General features: G+C 45.9%; 1 protein-coding gene across 1 annotated transcript in view; it reads right to left on the reverse strand.

Moving 5' to 3' along the window:
- COL4A2 (collagen type IV alpha 2 chain) overlaps window positions 1–15,445 on the reverse strand; it is a 732,177-nt gene that overhangs the window by 347,937 nt on the left and 368,795 nt on the right. The window contains exons 7-10 of the mRNA XM_078657554.1: window positions 14,232–14,348; window positions 3,556–3,627; window positions 1,382–1,417; window positions 1,238–1,300 (exon numbers count right to left, since the gene is read on the reverse strand). Coding sequence (XP_078513680.1) covers window positions 1,238–1,300; window positions 1,382–1,417; window positions 3,556–3,627; window positions 14,232–14,348 — 288 coding nt within the window. The remainder of the gene's footprint in view (window positions 1–1,237; window positions 1,301–1,381; window positions 1,418–3,555; window positions 3,628–14,231; window positions 14,349–15,445) is intronic.

Below are 15,445 nucleotides of genomic sequence, written 5' to 3' on the forward strand. Positions count from 1 at the left end.
TAGGGTAGTGTGTGTGTAGTATAGGGTAGTGTTTTAGGGTTTAGGGTAGTGTTTGTGTAGTGTAGGGTAGTGTATGTGTAGTGTGGGGTAGTGTAGGGTAGTGGGTGGTGTTGTCGTGTTGGGGTAGTGTAGGGTAGTGTTTGTGTTGTGTAGGTTAGTGTTTTTTGCTGGGTACTCTCACTTACCTTTAAAACTTTTACTAGGAGTATACCTTTACCACGCATGCCTTTGCGTTGTAATGGCATGCGTGGTAAAAGTATATTCGTGGTAAAAGTTTGCGTTGTCATAAATTGCGGAGTGATTGTATTTGCGTTGTAAAACTTTCGTGATGATGGTATGCGGAGTGATTGATAGCGGAGTAACGTCATACATTCATCCTTCACAGATCTGATGAAGTCCTCTATGAGGACGAAACGCGTTGGCCAGGCTGAGTCATTGATGTTTTGAAGAATCCGAAGAAGAATATATTGATATTGACAACATTGAACAAGTGTACACTAGAAGAAAATGAAGAGCAAATTCTACATAGTAAAACTGTTGGACAATTCAGTCTGCTCTGTAGCTTTGCTGTTTACACTGATACATCTAGTGACGTCAAGTGAATAGTTATGAGAAATGTCCAGTTGCCTCCTCGTCAAGTTCACCTAAGAGGATAGCTTAGTCACTTTTGGGGAAATTTGCAATGTGCAGCATATCCCACCAATGTCACTGTAAACATGTACATGAGTTAAAAGTTATAAGTTAGTGAAGAGCGCTACAATTTTTTAAGGTTCGAAAGCTCCATGGTACCACCACTTATACTTCTGCCAAAGCACAAAGGTGTTCTTTCAAGGGGAAAGATAACACCGACCTCCTGTCACGCCTAATATCATGAGATTTGCACATTTTATTTACATAGGGTGACCTCCTCACTCCCTATCATTACGGACACTGTTTCCAGGCTAAGACTTTTCACTTACAAATAATTGCTATCAGGTGAGTTATTCTAATGTGGGCATTCAGATCAACCAAGACTACAATACCCAGAAAGCTTTAGGTGGTGACACAAAATTCCAAGACTGGAAAAAGTGTCCGTAAAGGCATGGAATGTGGTTGTCACCATTAATTTAGGTAAACTTGTGTAATGATGCATGTCTGTGCTGAAGGAAGCACAATGACAGTTTTCAAATAACTTCATGAGAACATGCGTACTATCTTTAATATTTCAATAGATAATTGAAGGCCCAAAAAAACGTACCTCAAGGCCAGGAGGTCCCATTGGACCGATGAACCCCTCGCGACCAGGAGCACCTCGAGGTCCCTGTGAAAGGGGTCAAAGAAAGAAAGCTGAGCTTTGAGAAATTAATGCTCAGATACAGTCTCTTTACAGGAATTTACTTACCGGATATCCGTCTAAGCCTGGGAGACCTGGCTCACCCTACAAAAAACATAAGGAAAGTAAGTAAAAATTAGATTTTTCTGATGAGATCATTAGTTCATAGTGATAATTTGTTTATAGACGACAAAGTGCCCCCTGCTGTAAACTGGACATTCAGATTTTTTTTTGTTTTGGATTTCCTCAAGCGAATTGATAATTTCTACCATAGTTCGATGGGGATAAGTAGAATATTTAAAAGCAACCTTGGGCTAGATCCATGAAACTTTTTTTGTAGATGTAAACACTCCAATTCGGAGTTTGCGACTGCAAACATATTTTTGTTCATGAAAAAAAAAACACTTTATGAGTTGTTAAAAATGTAGGTCTGTGACTGGATAGAAATTCCATATTTGGAAGGGCTTTGCCTTGGATGTCCCTTTGAAATACCGGAATTCCATTTGCAAATCACTGAAAAGTTACTGACTCCCAAGTCGAGGTGGTAACTGATTCAGAAAAGTTAAGGTGTCCCTCTTTGTTATTGGGGTCAATTTTTCAAGTGGAGTAAGCAGTGGTTCAGGGCACAATAGCCAACTCTCATTGAAACTTTAAAAAAATGAAATCTTTGTTATATTTTAAATGCAGACCCATTTCCTTTGAGCAGTCTCAAGGAGGATGACCTGTTGACATGGATGGTGGTCTACTGACCCTTGCAGCCCCCCATCCCTGTGATATGGTCCACTTGATACAATTAGTGACCAAACTAATTAATAGTAATTTGGTAGAGCAGACTATGACCCACTCCAATTACTTATTCTGCAAATCGACCTAAAGTACATAGGTCTGTATGCAAAATAAAATTCTGATTGCGAAAAGTCTGGTCTCAAAATCCGGCCGCTTTTTACAACCAAATGAAAATAGTACATCTGGGCCACAGATCTCACACTCGCACGCACGTATGAGCATGCACAAACACATACAAGTTTATAGTTGGGTTTGTTGTTCAAAATGTTTATGCACTTTTACATTTTAAATCCACTTACTCTAAAACACCTGAACACATTGAGCGGAGGAGTCCAAAGACCTCACACCAGTGCTGCTTGTCTTGCTCAGTCAGTGTTTACCAACACTAAGAGGGCCAGTCTGGTCCCAATGGAGTGGGATATGCATGCCCCCGCCCCCCAAACTACACAAACATGCATACACACTGAGACTGATTTATTTCGTACATGTCTGTTCTGTTTGTCTGCTGTTCTTGTATCCTCCCACAAAGGCAGGCAGTGTGATTGGCAGAGCACAGCCTGTCACCGAGAGGCAGTAGCCATGTTGTGACTGGCGGCATTGCATGCCCCACGTTATCAATCACGTGGTAAGTTTGGGAGCCTGACATTAGCTGACTATCACGTTTGAGATACCCTGAGCCAGACGGATAACCTGAACTCGTGTTCATCCACTTTCTCACTGACCTTCAACCTAGTCCAGTACCCTGGGCACCAGAGCCCCATAGTCAGGGGTGTACTGGAAAAAAAAGGAAGCTGGGTCTGTGCCTCATCTACTGTACCTCCTAGCTCCACACCACACATCCACCACCACCGCCATTTTATTGTATGTGACCTCCCGCTTGACCTGGGAAACGCCAAGATACAGCTTCTGAATGGATGTGCATGTTGCTTCACTACCTTTAGCTGCTGTTAGAACCAAGCTGTAAAGATGATCAGACTGTGTTAGTCGATACTATGTCCAAATACTACAGGGCAGGGTTGAGGTGGTGTCTGCATTAGAGCAGGGCCACTCTGTTGTACTAATATCCTACTAAGGGCCTGATTACGAGTGGGCCTGTTATATTCCGACCCATCCGTAAACCCCTGTTTAAACATGGGTCGGAACTATGAGTTGGTAGGTATTTAACGCATCCTATAACTATTGCATGAGTTAAATATCTCAACCTTCGTTACCTGCCGAATTTCAACAGGGGAAAAGCATGTAGTATTTACCGAATCATGAGGATTTTGGTGCGTTAAACACGAAAATCTGCATGTTATTTCCCACCAACTCGTATAAGGTGCTATTTATCGCACCTGATAAATAACATACCCCGCGGTATCGTTATTTATCAGGTGTGATAATAGCACTTCAAATCGTAATCAACGCTTAGGAAGTGAAAGATGTTTTCTTTACATCTCCTGACAAGAATCACTTACCCTCAACTTGTTCTTCAAATCAAATGACACAAGGAAAGGCTCTCCTTTCTGTCCTTTCGCACCAGGATTACCCTACAACAGAAGCAACAGTAAAAAGCAAAAATAAGTTTAGTAACCAATTCACACATATTTATTTATCAAGCACTGGTTCACTAAAAAATTAATTTAAGGCTTTAGTAACCTTAAAAGCACTTTCAATTAACGGAGCACTGCCTCCAAACTTTCAAGATACAAATATATTTCCGAATTATGAATTTAGTGATACACTACGCAATTCTGCAGAATGAGAAAGGAGAAATGGGCCTCTTTTTGACCCATTACTGTTTTTAGGTCTCGCTTGAGCCAGCGCATGTGCTGCTCTGCGAGACATTTAGTAAATGGGCTTTTGAAAGTGCTACCACACGCTTTTGCAGTCCTCAAGCTTGCGGTTGCGCGAGCGTGCACGCGCGCAGCCGACATCTGGCTTTTTGTCATGGCTCATTAAGCCTTACAGCTTCCCCTAGCTTTCTGCTCTGCCCTCCCTTCTACCCCTCCTTCCCTCTCACTACCACCTCCCTTCTTTCTCTCTCTCCTCGTCAGTCACCGGGCTGAATTTGTATATCTCCTGCAACTCCTCCCGCACGTCTCGTTGCCTCATTCCGCCGATGTAACTCTTAGATTTCATGCTACACTCCATGTATCTACCCCCAGGCCAAGAGTGTCCCCTAGACCCCTATACTTGCAGTACTCCGGAAGCCCCTTCACCCAACCTCCCCTTGAGACCACAGCATTCTCTTGAACTGTTGATCCTCTTCTCTTCATCTGTTCATGTGCTGGTGTCCCCATAACCCCGTATATTCTCGATGACCCAATGCATCACTGCACCAGTCAAAGTGCATGTACCGTCCTCGTACCCTGAGCACCCTGCATCCACTCTACTCTGGATGCACCCCGTTGGTCCCAAGAACCCATTTACACCTGCATCGTCGTATCACTAGAACCCCATGTACTCCCATACATCTGCGGCTAACCCACGCTAGCTAGCACAGCTGCATGTCCCATGGATCACCAGCATTCTCTGTATTCTCAGCGGAAAAACCCGTGTCCCCCAGACAGCCATGCACCCTCTATAACCCACAGTGCACTGTACACATGGTGACCCTGAACAGTTCTGTACCTGGTATTACGCGCCCCTGCATGGATCTCACGTATACAAAATATGCCTGTAGTGCATTATTGCTCACTAATCATCCATACCTCCCCCACCCCCGTTCTATTCTACTCCATGTACAAGTCGCATTGAAGTGGCCATTTGATTTCTGTCCACACCACCTACCCCTTCTTACCTTGTAGTAACTTGGAATTTTGAATTTTGAACCCCCTCCCGCCCATCCATATCAGAAGTGCATTTACCGGTATCAATTGCCGAATTCCATGTATGCTTGGACCCTCTGTATTCCCGCATGTCTTGTGCCCGCCTCCCTCCTGATCCTTGCCTATAGTGCATCTAGTAGGTTTGCTGTAATTTGTGAGCACTATTCGGTGTACCCGTTTACATCCCTCCCTTCGACCATTACATATGAACAGTGTGACTCAAATTCTGTTTCTAGTGCAGCCGCCATGTACTCCATGCTCGGAGCGGGTCCCATGTATTCTTTTCTTTGGTCTAGACACCCCCCTGTACTCTGTCTTTGGTACTGCTTTCATCTACTCTGGTGTGACCACCCATGTAGTCTGTTTGTTGCAACCACCCAGGTACTCTCCTTTGCAGCTACCCATGTGCTGTAGTGCATTCTGTCTTTACAATATTTACAGATGGCAGTGGTGGTCTAATTGGATTGGTTGCACATCTATTCTTTTTTTGTGCATTTAATAAATACAACAGCGACCTGTGTGCTCTGGTGTGCAGTCACCTCATGGGCACCGTTCTGGTACAACCCCCATTTGATCTCCCTCTAGTGTTGCCACTCGTGCACTCCATGTTTGCTGCAATTGCCCAGGTACTCTCCTGTGCAGCAACTCATGTGCTGTAGTGTGCAGCGATCCCACGTATTCTGTCACAGTTAATACACACCATTGCAATGATAGAATACACGCGAAGGGGCATTGGAATTAATCAGAGCTGTCTTTGGTGCAGCCCCTGTGTACTCTCATGTGCAGTTACCCCATGGGATCTGTTCTTTTGTGCACCCCTCCCCATGTACTCCGTCGTTGGTGCAACTAGCCACCTCCTTTGGATTTGCTGCATCCCCATGTAATCAGTACCTTGGGCAGAACTCAATGTGCCATGTTTTTGGTGCAGATCACCACAAACTCTGTCTTTGCAGCAGCCCATGTACACGACTATGACGCATATGCACTATATCTTTGATGCTGCAAGCCATGTACAGTCTTTGGTGCAACTCTTTGCTCTTTGGTGCCCCTCACAAACACTGGCTTTGGGACAACCGTCAGGCATTCTGTCTGCAGTGCACCCCCCAATGTACTCTCTTGCTCACCCCTACGCCCCCTGTCTCAGGTGCAGCCCCGTGCACTCGTGTGCAGCCTCTTGAACTATTTCTGGTGCAGTTTCTCAAGAACGCTCACCACTCACCACTGCAGCCTATCGTGCACTCTGATCCAACCCCCGTGCACTCTCTGGTGCAGCGCTCTTTCATCTGCGCGCCCTTTCTTGCACGCTCCCATGCGCCCCTTCTCTCTGCCTCTCCTTCAGCCCATCTCTCTAGTGCAGGCAACACCGGCCAGCTGAAGAACAGTCACTGTATTATTGCAGCGCAGTCCCAGTTGTGTGCATTACATTCCCCCTACAACCTATCCAAGCCAGGATTTCCTTTAAACTTCTATGTCTGGCCCACATGGCGGTATTTGGGTCAGGTTCTGAAGGGATTAAATCTTTAGTTAGCCCCTATATCCCCAGCAGATCCCTCCGCTCCTCCTCCAGAAACCTGCTCACCATCCCTAAATTTAACCCCTTCCACGCTCATGACGAGCTGGGCTCGTCATGCAGTAGCCTCCTGCTACACTGATGACGAGCCCAGCTCGTCATGAATAATGGTGTTCCTGTATTTACAGCACAGGGGAAAAATCCCCATAGCGTTCAAGTGGTTAACAAGGCAAGATGGGGAGGAAGAGCGTTCTCCCTCTCAGCCCCCAGACTATGGAACTTGCTCGCGCCTGAATTGTCCGGTCAACCCTCATTGCCGATCTTCCGTAAACTCTTAAAGACATGGCTCTTTTCCCAAGCCTACTAACCTTGACCATATCCTCTCTCTGCTTTGTTCTGTCTATTTGTCTGTTATCTGCGCCTTGATGCCCCTTGGGGTTAAGTTTTTGCGCATTATAAATCACCCATCCATTCATTCATTCATTCATTCATTCACCCCCCTCCCTGCTCATACGCTCTTAGTACACGTCTTTAAAACATCCTTGTGTGCCGCACACCATGGTTCTGATGAGCCACAGTCCACTCCTAATGAACCCCACTGTACAGTCCTAGTAGTGTGTGTTCCATCGGTTGCCCAGCGAAGTGTGCCCCCGTCAGGTGCACCTCCTCACATACAGGTCTATCGGTGAGTGATTTATTAGGTCTGTGTCCCCCCCAATGACATTCCCTTCTCACTCCCCCAGCAGTCTGTGTTCCAAGGTATTTCTGTCGCTCCCCCCGTGAGATTCCCCATCACACATTCCCTGCACTGTGTTGCACCGGCTCTCCGCCATGCCCTCTCCCCCTCATACAATCCCAGCAGTGTGTGCTCCAGGAGGTCTAAGGCGGGCCTCCACTGCCCCCTAATGCAAATTAGCCTAGTAGTGTGTGATATATTGGGCTTATGGTGCAGCCCACCCATGTTTATACCCTGCACACAGTCCAGAAGTATGTGCTCCGGTGGGCATCTGGTACACCCGCCCTCGCACCCTCTCCCAATCTGCACACAGTTTCAGCAGCGTGTGCTCCAGCGGTTCTATGTTGTACGTCCACGGCCGCGCTCCCCACCCCCACCTCCGAATAGCCCAAATCCCAGTAGCGTATGCACGATGCACCACGTCTTTGTTGGTGCCTCTGCCCCTTCCCCAACTGTCCCAGCACCGTGTGCTGCATGGGGTCTCTGGTGTACGCTCCCTCCGCACATGATCCCAGCAGCCTGTGCTACACAGGGTTTCTGGCGCAACCCCCCCCCCCCCCCACGCCTCCCCGCACATACATTCCAGCAGCGTGTGCTGCACCGGGCCTCTTGCGCTGCCCCCTCTCCCTGTGCTGTGTCTAGCAGGATTCTCTCCCTCCTGCCGCATGCTCCATGCAACAGTGACAAGCATTGGCATAGCCAAAAGGTCTCGTTTTTGGGACCTTATAAGTATTTAGGTATGCAGCACAATATCCTTAGTGCAACAACATCAACTGCTGCATGGCTAAACACTTATAAGGTCCCAAAAGCGAGACCCATTGGCTATGCGAATGCTCGTTCTAACTGGCCTCATTATTTTCCAAAGGTAGCTCAGTGCAGGCTCCTATAGTTTCTTACTGTGGGAAGTTGAACGTCTGCCACGTGGTTACAATGATGCAACACACTCTTGCTTTACTCAGGATAACTGAAATGCTGACCGAAAGTCGTATTATGCGACATGCAGCTGCCATCTTGTGAGGCTGAGGAAAGACCATTTTTCGGGGGATTTTGCTGAAGTTGGTTTAAGGTTCAACCTGTTACCCAGCCTCTACGAGCAAGCACCAAGTGTGATAGTGAAAACATTCATCGTCTTGCACAAGCCTCTTTTTGTCGAGTAGATCACAGTGGTTTTAAGGGCATACTTGAACCATATCCCAATGAGAGCATCAGTGTTGGGCGCGTACTGAGAATGGAATGATGCGATGAAGCCTGTGGTGGACAGACAATATATAGTCAATGTTCAAACACTGATACACAAACAGCGCCTGCCAACACGGACTGCGTGTGGGCCCATTTTCTGGCATTGGTGAGCACATTGCATGGCAGTATTCTGATTCGTCTCTTTGCTCCCTGGGCTTTAAGTTGAATTAAAAAACTTGGGGGGTCTCTCAAAGGAGCGTGGCCGATGAAATTAGGAGCGTGGCTTTAAAATACGTAAGCTAAAAATCTGTGCTTAGCATAGTGTGCTGCCTGACTGTAATCATGCTGTTTTTGTCATTGCACACAGATATGTAATGCGGTAAGTAACATTACACCTTCAACAAGTCAAGGGTATTGGCTTTGCCAATGGTTGTTAGTTGTGTAAGATAAATAAGCAACAACTATGGCTTAGTTGTATAGAATATTGAAAATGCTTCAGTTGTGAAATGATGGGACTGTGAAAGATTTACAACGAGTCTCTTCGAAGTTAGATCACAGGCAGTGAAGAGTGGCACTGCTGCAGAGTTAAGATTTTTTTGGGTCTGAGGGCAAAAGTGGAGAGCCCAATAGAGACACGTCTCGGCACCTGCTTTTTAGAACTGCCGGTGCTGAGCACTGGCTGGACCTGGACCACATTAAGCCCTGTTTGCTCCCATTGGACTTCAGGATTGAGAAGTGGCAGGAAATGTAGGGCCATATTATCAAGAAAGGGTGATACATTATTGCTGGTTTTATCGGCAGGAAACTGACGCTAAAGCGGCGATAATGGGCTTGATAATATGCCCTTGTGAATTCCCATAGAAGCCCAGGTTAACACCAGAACCTGGGCTTCTATGGGAATTCACAAGGGCATATTATCAAGCCCATTATCGCCGCTTTAGCGGCGATTTTCTGCCGATAAAAGCGGCGATAATGTATCGCCCTGTCTCGATAATATGGCCCGTAGTCTTTTGACATATGGAGTTAAGTTTCCCGCTGACTTTTGTTGACAAGAAACAGGAGGGCAGGATTGAGGGGCCTCCAACCCTTCAGGGAACCTCCAGGCCTTCAAGGTGGCCCCATTCAGCCCAATTACAAGCTGGAAGATTAGGCTCATCACAGCCTGCTGGGAGGGGGGTATCGTTTTGTGTTACTCCATTGCAGGAGGGTTGCTTATTCACAAGGGTTGCATAGGAAAATGCTAAGTTTTACTATTAATACTTTTTCTCAGTTATTTCATTCACTACTAGAACTGTGGTGGTGACTTGCCTTTATTCATGACCACCTTTTATTTAGGTCAAATCCCCCAGCCCACAATTGCCCATCCCTTTCAGTCAGTCATTTTAAATCCTGGCTCTATTCAGGTCACATAAAAGTTACATTAGTCAGGGACAGGCAAGGCAGACACCTACTTACACCATCAGACCAAACGGGTTAGGTCACAGCGAGGGAATACATTTTGGGGTCTGTAATTGACTGAATGGAAAATGTCATTGGCATTTAAGATTTTAAAATTATGATAAAGGAAAATTCTTCGTATCACATCCCAAGACTAAACATTAAATAGAGTTAAATAGATTATTCGGTAGGGGTGCTGATAACTTCTACCACAACCAGATAAACTTAAAACAGAAAGTTGCCCAGTGAGCAGAAAGGTATTGCAAACAGTGGTCAAACAATATATTTGGATTGTTACAGACTAAGGAATATATATGTAACTTCATGAACTGTGACTGCTGAAATGACATTTATCCATTTAAGTGACAGATTCTTAGCTGCCATGCTAGGGTGCTACTCTGCGAATCCAGATTATTTTACGGCCTTTTTAATCAATAAGAATAAATATTAGAAATACTGTATGTCTGATTCAATTAATGGTTGTGTTGACTTTCCCAATATATTTAGCCAGAAACCGTGAGTTTTGGGGCACAGTTTTAGAAGATGAAATACGTTGTATCCTCATCACTTCCAGCATAGCCCGCTGAAAGCTTCCTGCTGGCACAATTATTTAGCAGTTTTGTGACTAGTAGGAATAAATTATACAGATGCGTGAATGTGTTTGTGACTGGGGAAAAACAACCTTTCTTCAATGCTGCAAGGCTTGCGATGTCGCACTGCATGAAAGGGACAATGATCTAATGTTTCTGCATTTTCATCATTTGCCAAAAGGTGGCGCTGTTTCTCCACATCAAGTATTCGCCTCAACCTCATTTCACAGTGGCTCATAGCAGCCATTCATTTGGGTGTATACTGCCACCACATGGCAGTATAGGTTAAATAACACAGGAATATTTCGTGCTTTAAAATGGAATGTGAGTGCTGTTGTCATATCAACCGTATAGTCCTAAAAATTAGGAAGCTGCAAGGAAATCAAACCTTATGGAAAGGATAGAGGCGAAGCGTGGCTCAGTGGTTAGAGGCGGCAGACCCGGAAGCTGAGATCGGCCGTGGACCAGGGTTCGATTCCCCGCCTCAGCGGGTCTCGGGCTCAAAATTCCACGGACTCGACAATTCTCTCTCTGGTGCCTACTCAACTCACGGGGTCACACTCTGCGACTCTGGGCAATAGCTTGCTTAATCTCCACTACGGCCCCTCGCGGCGGGATGCCTGGCTTTCACCTTGTGGATATCCTGCCGGGGTATATCACAGGGGAATACCAGGACGGGTTCCCTAAGCAAGCGCCTTGATACCTTCGGGTGATACGTGCGCTATATAAGTCGCAATACATACATACATAGAGGCCTTGAATAGATTTAGGAGAGGGCGGAAGACAATTCTACTATGTAGAGAGATATGAGCAGTAAAGAAGCGCCAGCTACGTTTCAAATAAACCTGATACCACAAGTAACGAATTTCGTTACGTGCACTGCATTGCATTTGGTGATGCAGTGCACGTAACGAAATTCGTTTTATTTATTTATATGTTTACTTACCTGTTAAACTCCGTAATCAATACATTACTACCCCCACCCTGCCCCTCCCCACGTCACCGCCCGGCAGGTACTCCCACCACCGGCCGCGGCTGCAAGTAGATCAGTGGTCGGACAGTGTAGGCCAGCGGCGGCTGCCATAAACAAAGGGTGGTATCGCGCAAGGTGGGTTGTGGAGGGGGGATGTTAGAAATATATATATTTTTTAAACTTACCTTTTGCCCCTGCCCCTGCCACATTCGCCGCCTCTCATGTTCCTGGGTCCCAACAGGCCCTGGGACCCAGACTCCCATCCAATCGCCGTGCTGCAGAACAGCGCGGGATTGGTCTGAGCAGGTTGGAAAGACGGCCTGCTCAGACCAGGGAGTCGGTAGGGTTTCTCCAGCCTGGCTGCCCAATGCATTTGGGCTGGACAGAACCTTAGTGCGGATGTGTGTTGTGGTCGGGCTGAGAAGGCCGACCAAAACACATATGCCAACTTAGGGAGTGGAGTGCACGTGGCATTCCTCCTCGCCCTCCACGCCCCCCCAAAACTGCTGGCTAAGAGCCGGCAAATGTAAAATAAAACGGCATAAGAGCATCATTTTACATTTCCTGGCTCTGAGCCAAGCAGTGGGGCGACGCTCCTCCGCCATTGCGGAGGAGCAGACAAAGTGTAGGCTCTGAGTAAAATGATAGAAAGGCGATGTTTCATAAAAAGAGGGATGAGTCCAAAGGGGAGCAGTTTCTATTGGTGAAGCAGGTTCAGTGGCACCAGCACCCACTGAACCCTGATTATTGCCCCAGTTACTTACCGGTAATCTTCATTAGTCCGAGTCCTAGTCTTCCTCGCCCCAGAAATGATAGAAGGAGCTTTAGCCTCCCACAGAAACTCCAAAAGTTAAAGTCAGAATACCAGCATCCCATCCCTCCAATTTGTCCGACTCCGTCATTCACCAATGACATAAAAGGAACGTCCCGCTCACATAACATCCTGTAACATAAGCCACAAGGAAGATGAACCCCACACAAAAACAGGGCAGGGAGGGATGGGAAACTATAGTGTGGAATGGAAGAGAAGGACTCGGAGTAATGAAGATTACAGGTAAGTAACAGAGGCATTACCTCCTCGACCGTCTTCCTCTCCACAGCAATGAAATAAAGAGCTGATAAGAAAGCAATCATCGGCTTCTTGAAACATGCCAATAATGCAAACACAAAGAATAGATTGCAACACCCTGTTTACTTCACACAAGTCCATATGTACACGAACAGGGACATCAATGCATACTGGCATTCAGCACAGAGGTAACAAAGCAAACAGAAGCACCACCCGACCTCCAGCCTGTAATGCTCCATCAAGGTGTGAGGAGTAGTCCACATGGCTGCATTGCAAATAGCCTCCATGGAGAAGCCCAAGACACAGCCACAGAGCTTGTAGAATGACCCTGTACCTGGTTCTCCACCACCCTGTCCTGAGACTTATAGGCCAACAAAATCACCTGTTTGGTCCAGCGACTAAGGGTAGAAATGGAGGGCTTCAAGCCAGCCCTCACCTGACCAAAAGTGACAAAGAGACTATCTACTTTACAGAAGGACTTTGTCCTGGCCAAGTAAACCAACAGTGCTCTCTTCATATCCAAGAGATGTAAGAGGGACTCCTCCCCAGACAGAGGATTCAGGAAAAAAACAGGGAGCACCATCTCAGCATACTGGTGAAAGCATAAAGTGGGGTGAGTCTTCAGAACCACCCTATCACTCAAGATCCTATAAAAAAGGAACAGACCTTAAAAAAGACCCCAGTTCACCAATCTGCTTGGCTGAGGCAATCGCCATCAAGAACACAATTTTCAAAGTCAGGAACTTCAAGTCCACGAAGTCAAGAGGTTCAAGCGGACATCCCAGCAAGGCTCATGAAACCAACAGCAAGTCCCAGGGCAGACAACATTAGCTACAGTCATTTCCGAGCCAGGGACTTCAAAAATCGAGACACCAGAGGCCCCACTATATAAAAAAAGAGGACACTTAAAAGCCCGAAGCGCAGCCCACTGAGCTTGGAGAGTAGAATGGGCCACACCCATTTCAAAGCCATTGGATATAAATTCCAGCACCCAAACAGGTTTAACATCCAAGCAGAAAAATAAGACCAATTTTTGGCATAAGAAAGCAAAGTAGAGGGGTGCTGAGACTGTTGAATCTAACCGTCCACACCTGGGAACACCCCCCACTCATCAGACTCCTCCTTTCAATAACCAAGCCTGAAGATGCATGCATGGACTGGAGTTCCGGGAGATGAAGCGGGAGACCCATCAATGGATAGGGATGATAAGGAATCACCCAGCATGGCTGACCCGCCAACTCCAGCAAGACTGCAAACCAGGGGCGTCTCCGCCACCCCGGCACCACCAGAATCAAAAAGGCCTTGTCCAACCAGATTTTCCGCAACACCGCCGGAATCAAAGGGACAGGGGTAAAGGCATACACAAGCTCCTGAGGTCAAGGGAAGGACATTGCATCCACCCTCCAAGCTTCCCAGCAAGGCATAATCATGCAAAAACAAGGAAGCCTTGCATTCTCCAGGGAGACAAACAAATCAGTTGTCGGAGACCCAAACCTCCTCCGTAAGCTAAGGACCACATCCTGTGGCAAAGACAGGGAGCTCCTGGACAGAAAGAGTCGGCTGAGTCTGTCCGCCACCACATTCTTCTTATAGTATGTTGGTTTCTTATGGCTGATCAGACAAGGGTATTGGCGCTCAGATGACAGAACACATATATTGGTTTGAACAAATGATCTCTCTGTGGTGCATAAAGGTTGGGAGATTCACCCCCACTCCCTAAATGTGATCAAAAACCCTCAATATAAATGTCCTCTATCCCAAGCACTCACTATTTTACAGCATATGCAACTCAGTATGTGCTAAAATTCATAGGAAATTATAGTACTTACCCCTAGACCAGGAGGACCCTGGGGGCCGCCTGGTCCACGGTCACCAGCATCGCCTGTTGTTCCATTGCAGCCGTCATGGCCTGGCTTTCCTCTTGGTCCACCCTGTCCGGTATGTCCCTGTTAAAAATAGATATTCCTAAATTGGCCTGTGCACATACCATGATACATAAATTCTCAATCCATATATCATTCTCAGTATCAATGTGAATGCTATAGCCTTATGGCTAAACGACACAGCAATTAATATTTGACGTTTCGAGTTTAAAACATGATGTCATATGTTCATACGGTTCATTTGCATGATGTGTTATGTTCATACAGTTCATGTGAATTGTCATTGATGGGGTTTTCTGTGTACATAGTAGGGGTTATACCTCAGAATATCAATAACAAAATCCTTTTGTCCTTAAGAGCATTTACAAAAATACAACTCCATTGGGTGTAGATGTTGTGATATGACCACCGATGGGGTAATATTTATGTCAAAGACATTTAGGACACAATATGTTTGCCAGGTGCTAGTCAGACCTTAATATGCTGGTACTTTACCCTCAATCAGGCTTCTGTTGTGATATTGCTACGTAGGAACTCACCATTCTCAATTCTGTGTGACACAGATTGAATTTCACAATGTTTGCATAAAGAAAAATAATGGACATGTTAAGCTTCACCCTGAGAGTAAACCTGCTGTGGAGGCTGGCTGAAGGCTTCCACAATTCTAAGGGACTGTTTTATTGAAAAAAAGGTTCCATGGCTTAAACCAGAAAAGAGAGGTGTGTTTTACTAAGGTTTATTTTATATTAAGCTAGTCTCAAGATTGTTTGAAAAGAGACAATTCAGTCTTAAGTCTCTTGACGGACATTGATAAGACAGTTCAAGACTTCAGTGACTCAGGAAAAATCCCTTCATAAATCAGAATCACCTTTCCTGGAATAAGGCAGTTTTATGGAAAATCTTTGGTAGAGCAGCCCTATAACATTTACACACTGCAGCATTCTCCTTTTGGAAAACCTAGAATTAAAAGAATATCACAATATTTTTGAAATCTTAATTCTACCTGAGCAACGACAACATTATACAGAAACAGTCAAGTTACTATGGGAATAATACATATTAGCAATGTAGGGAAAGAAAGAATCCCACCTCATTGTACGTTGTGGGAAGCTAGTCTATGAAGAAGTAGAATTACTTTAAACACTGTGGTCAGAATTAAA

Source organism: Lissotriton helveticus, chromosome 8, assembly GCF_964261635.1.
Source record: "Lissotriton helveticus chromosome 8, aLisHel1.1, whole genome shotgun sequence".
NCBI classification, from domain to species: domain Eukaryota; kingdom Metazoa; phylum Chordata; class Amphibia; order Caudata; family Salamandridae; genus Lissotriton; species Lissotriton helveticus.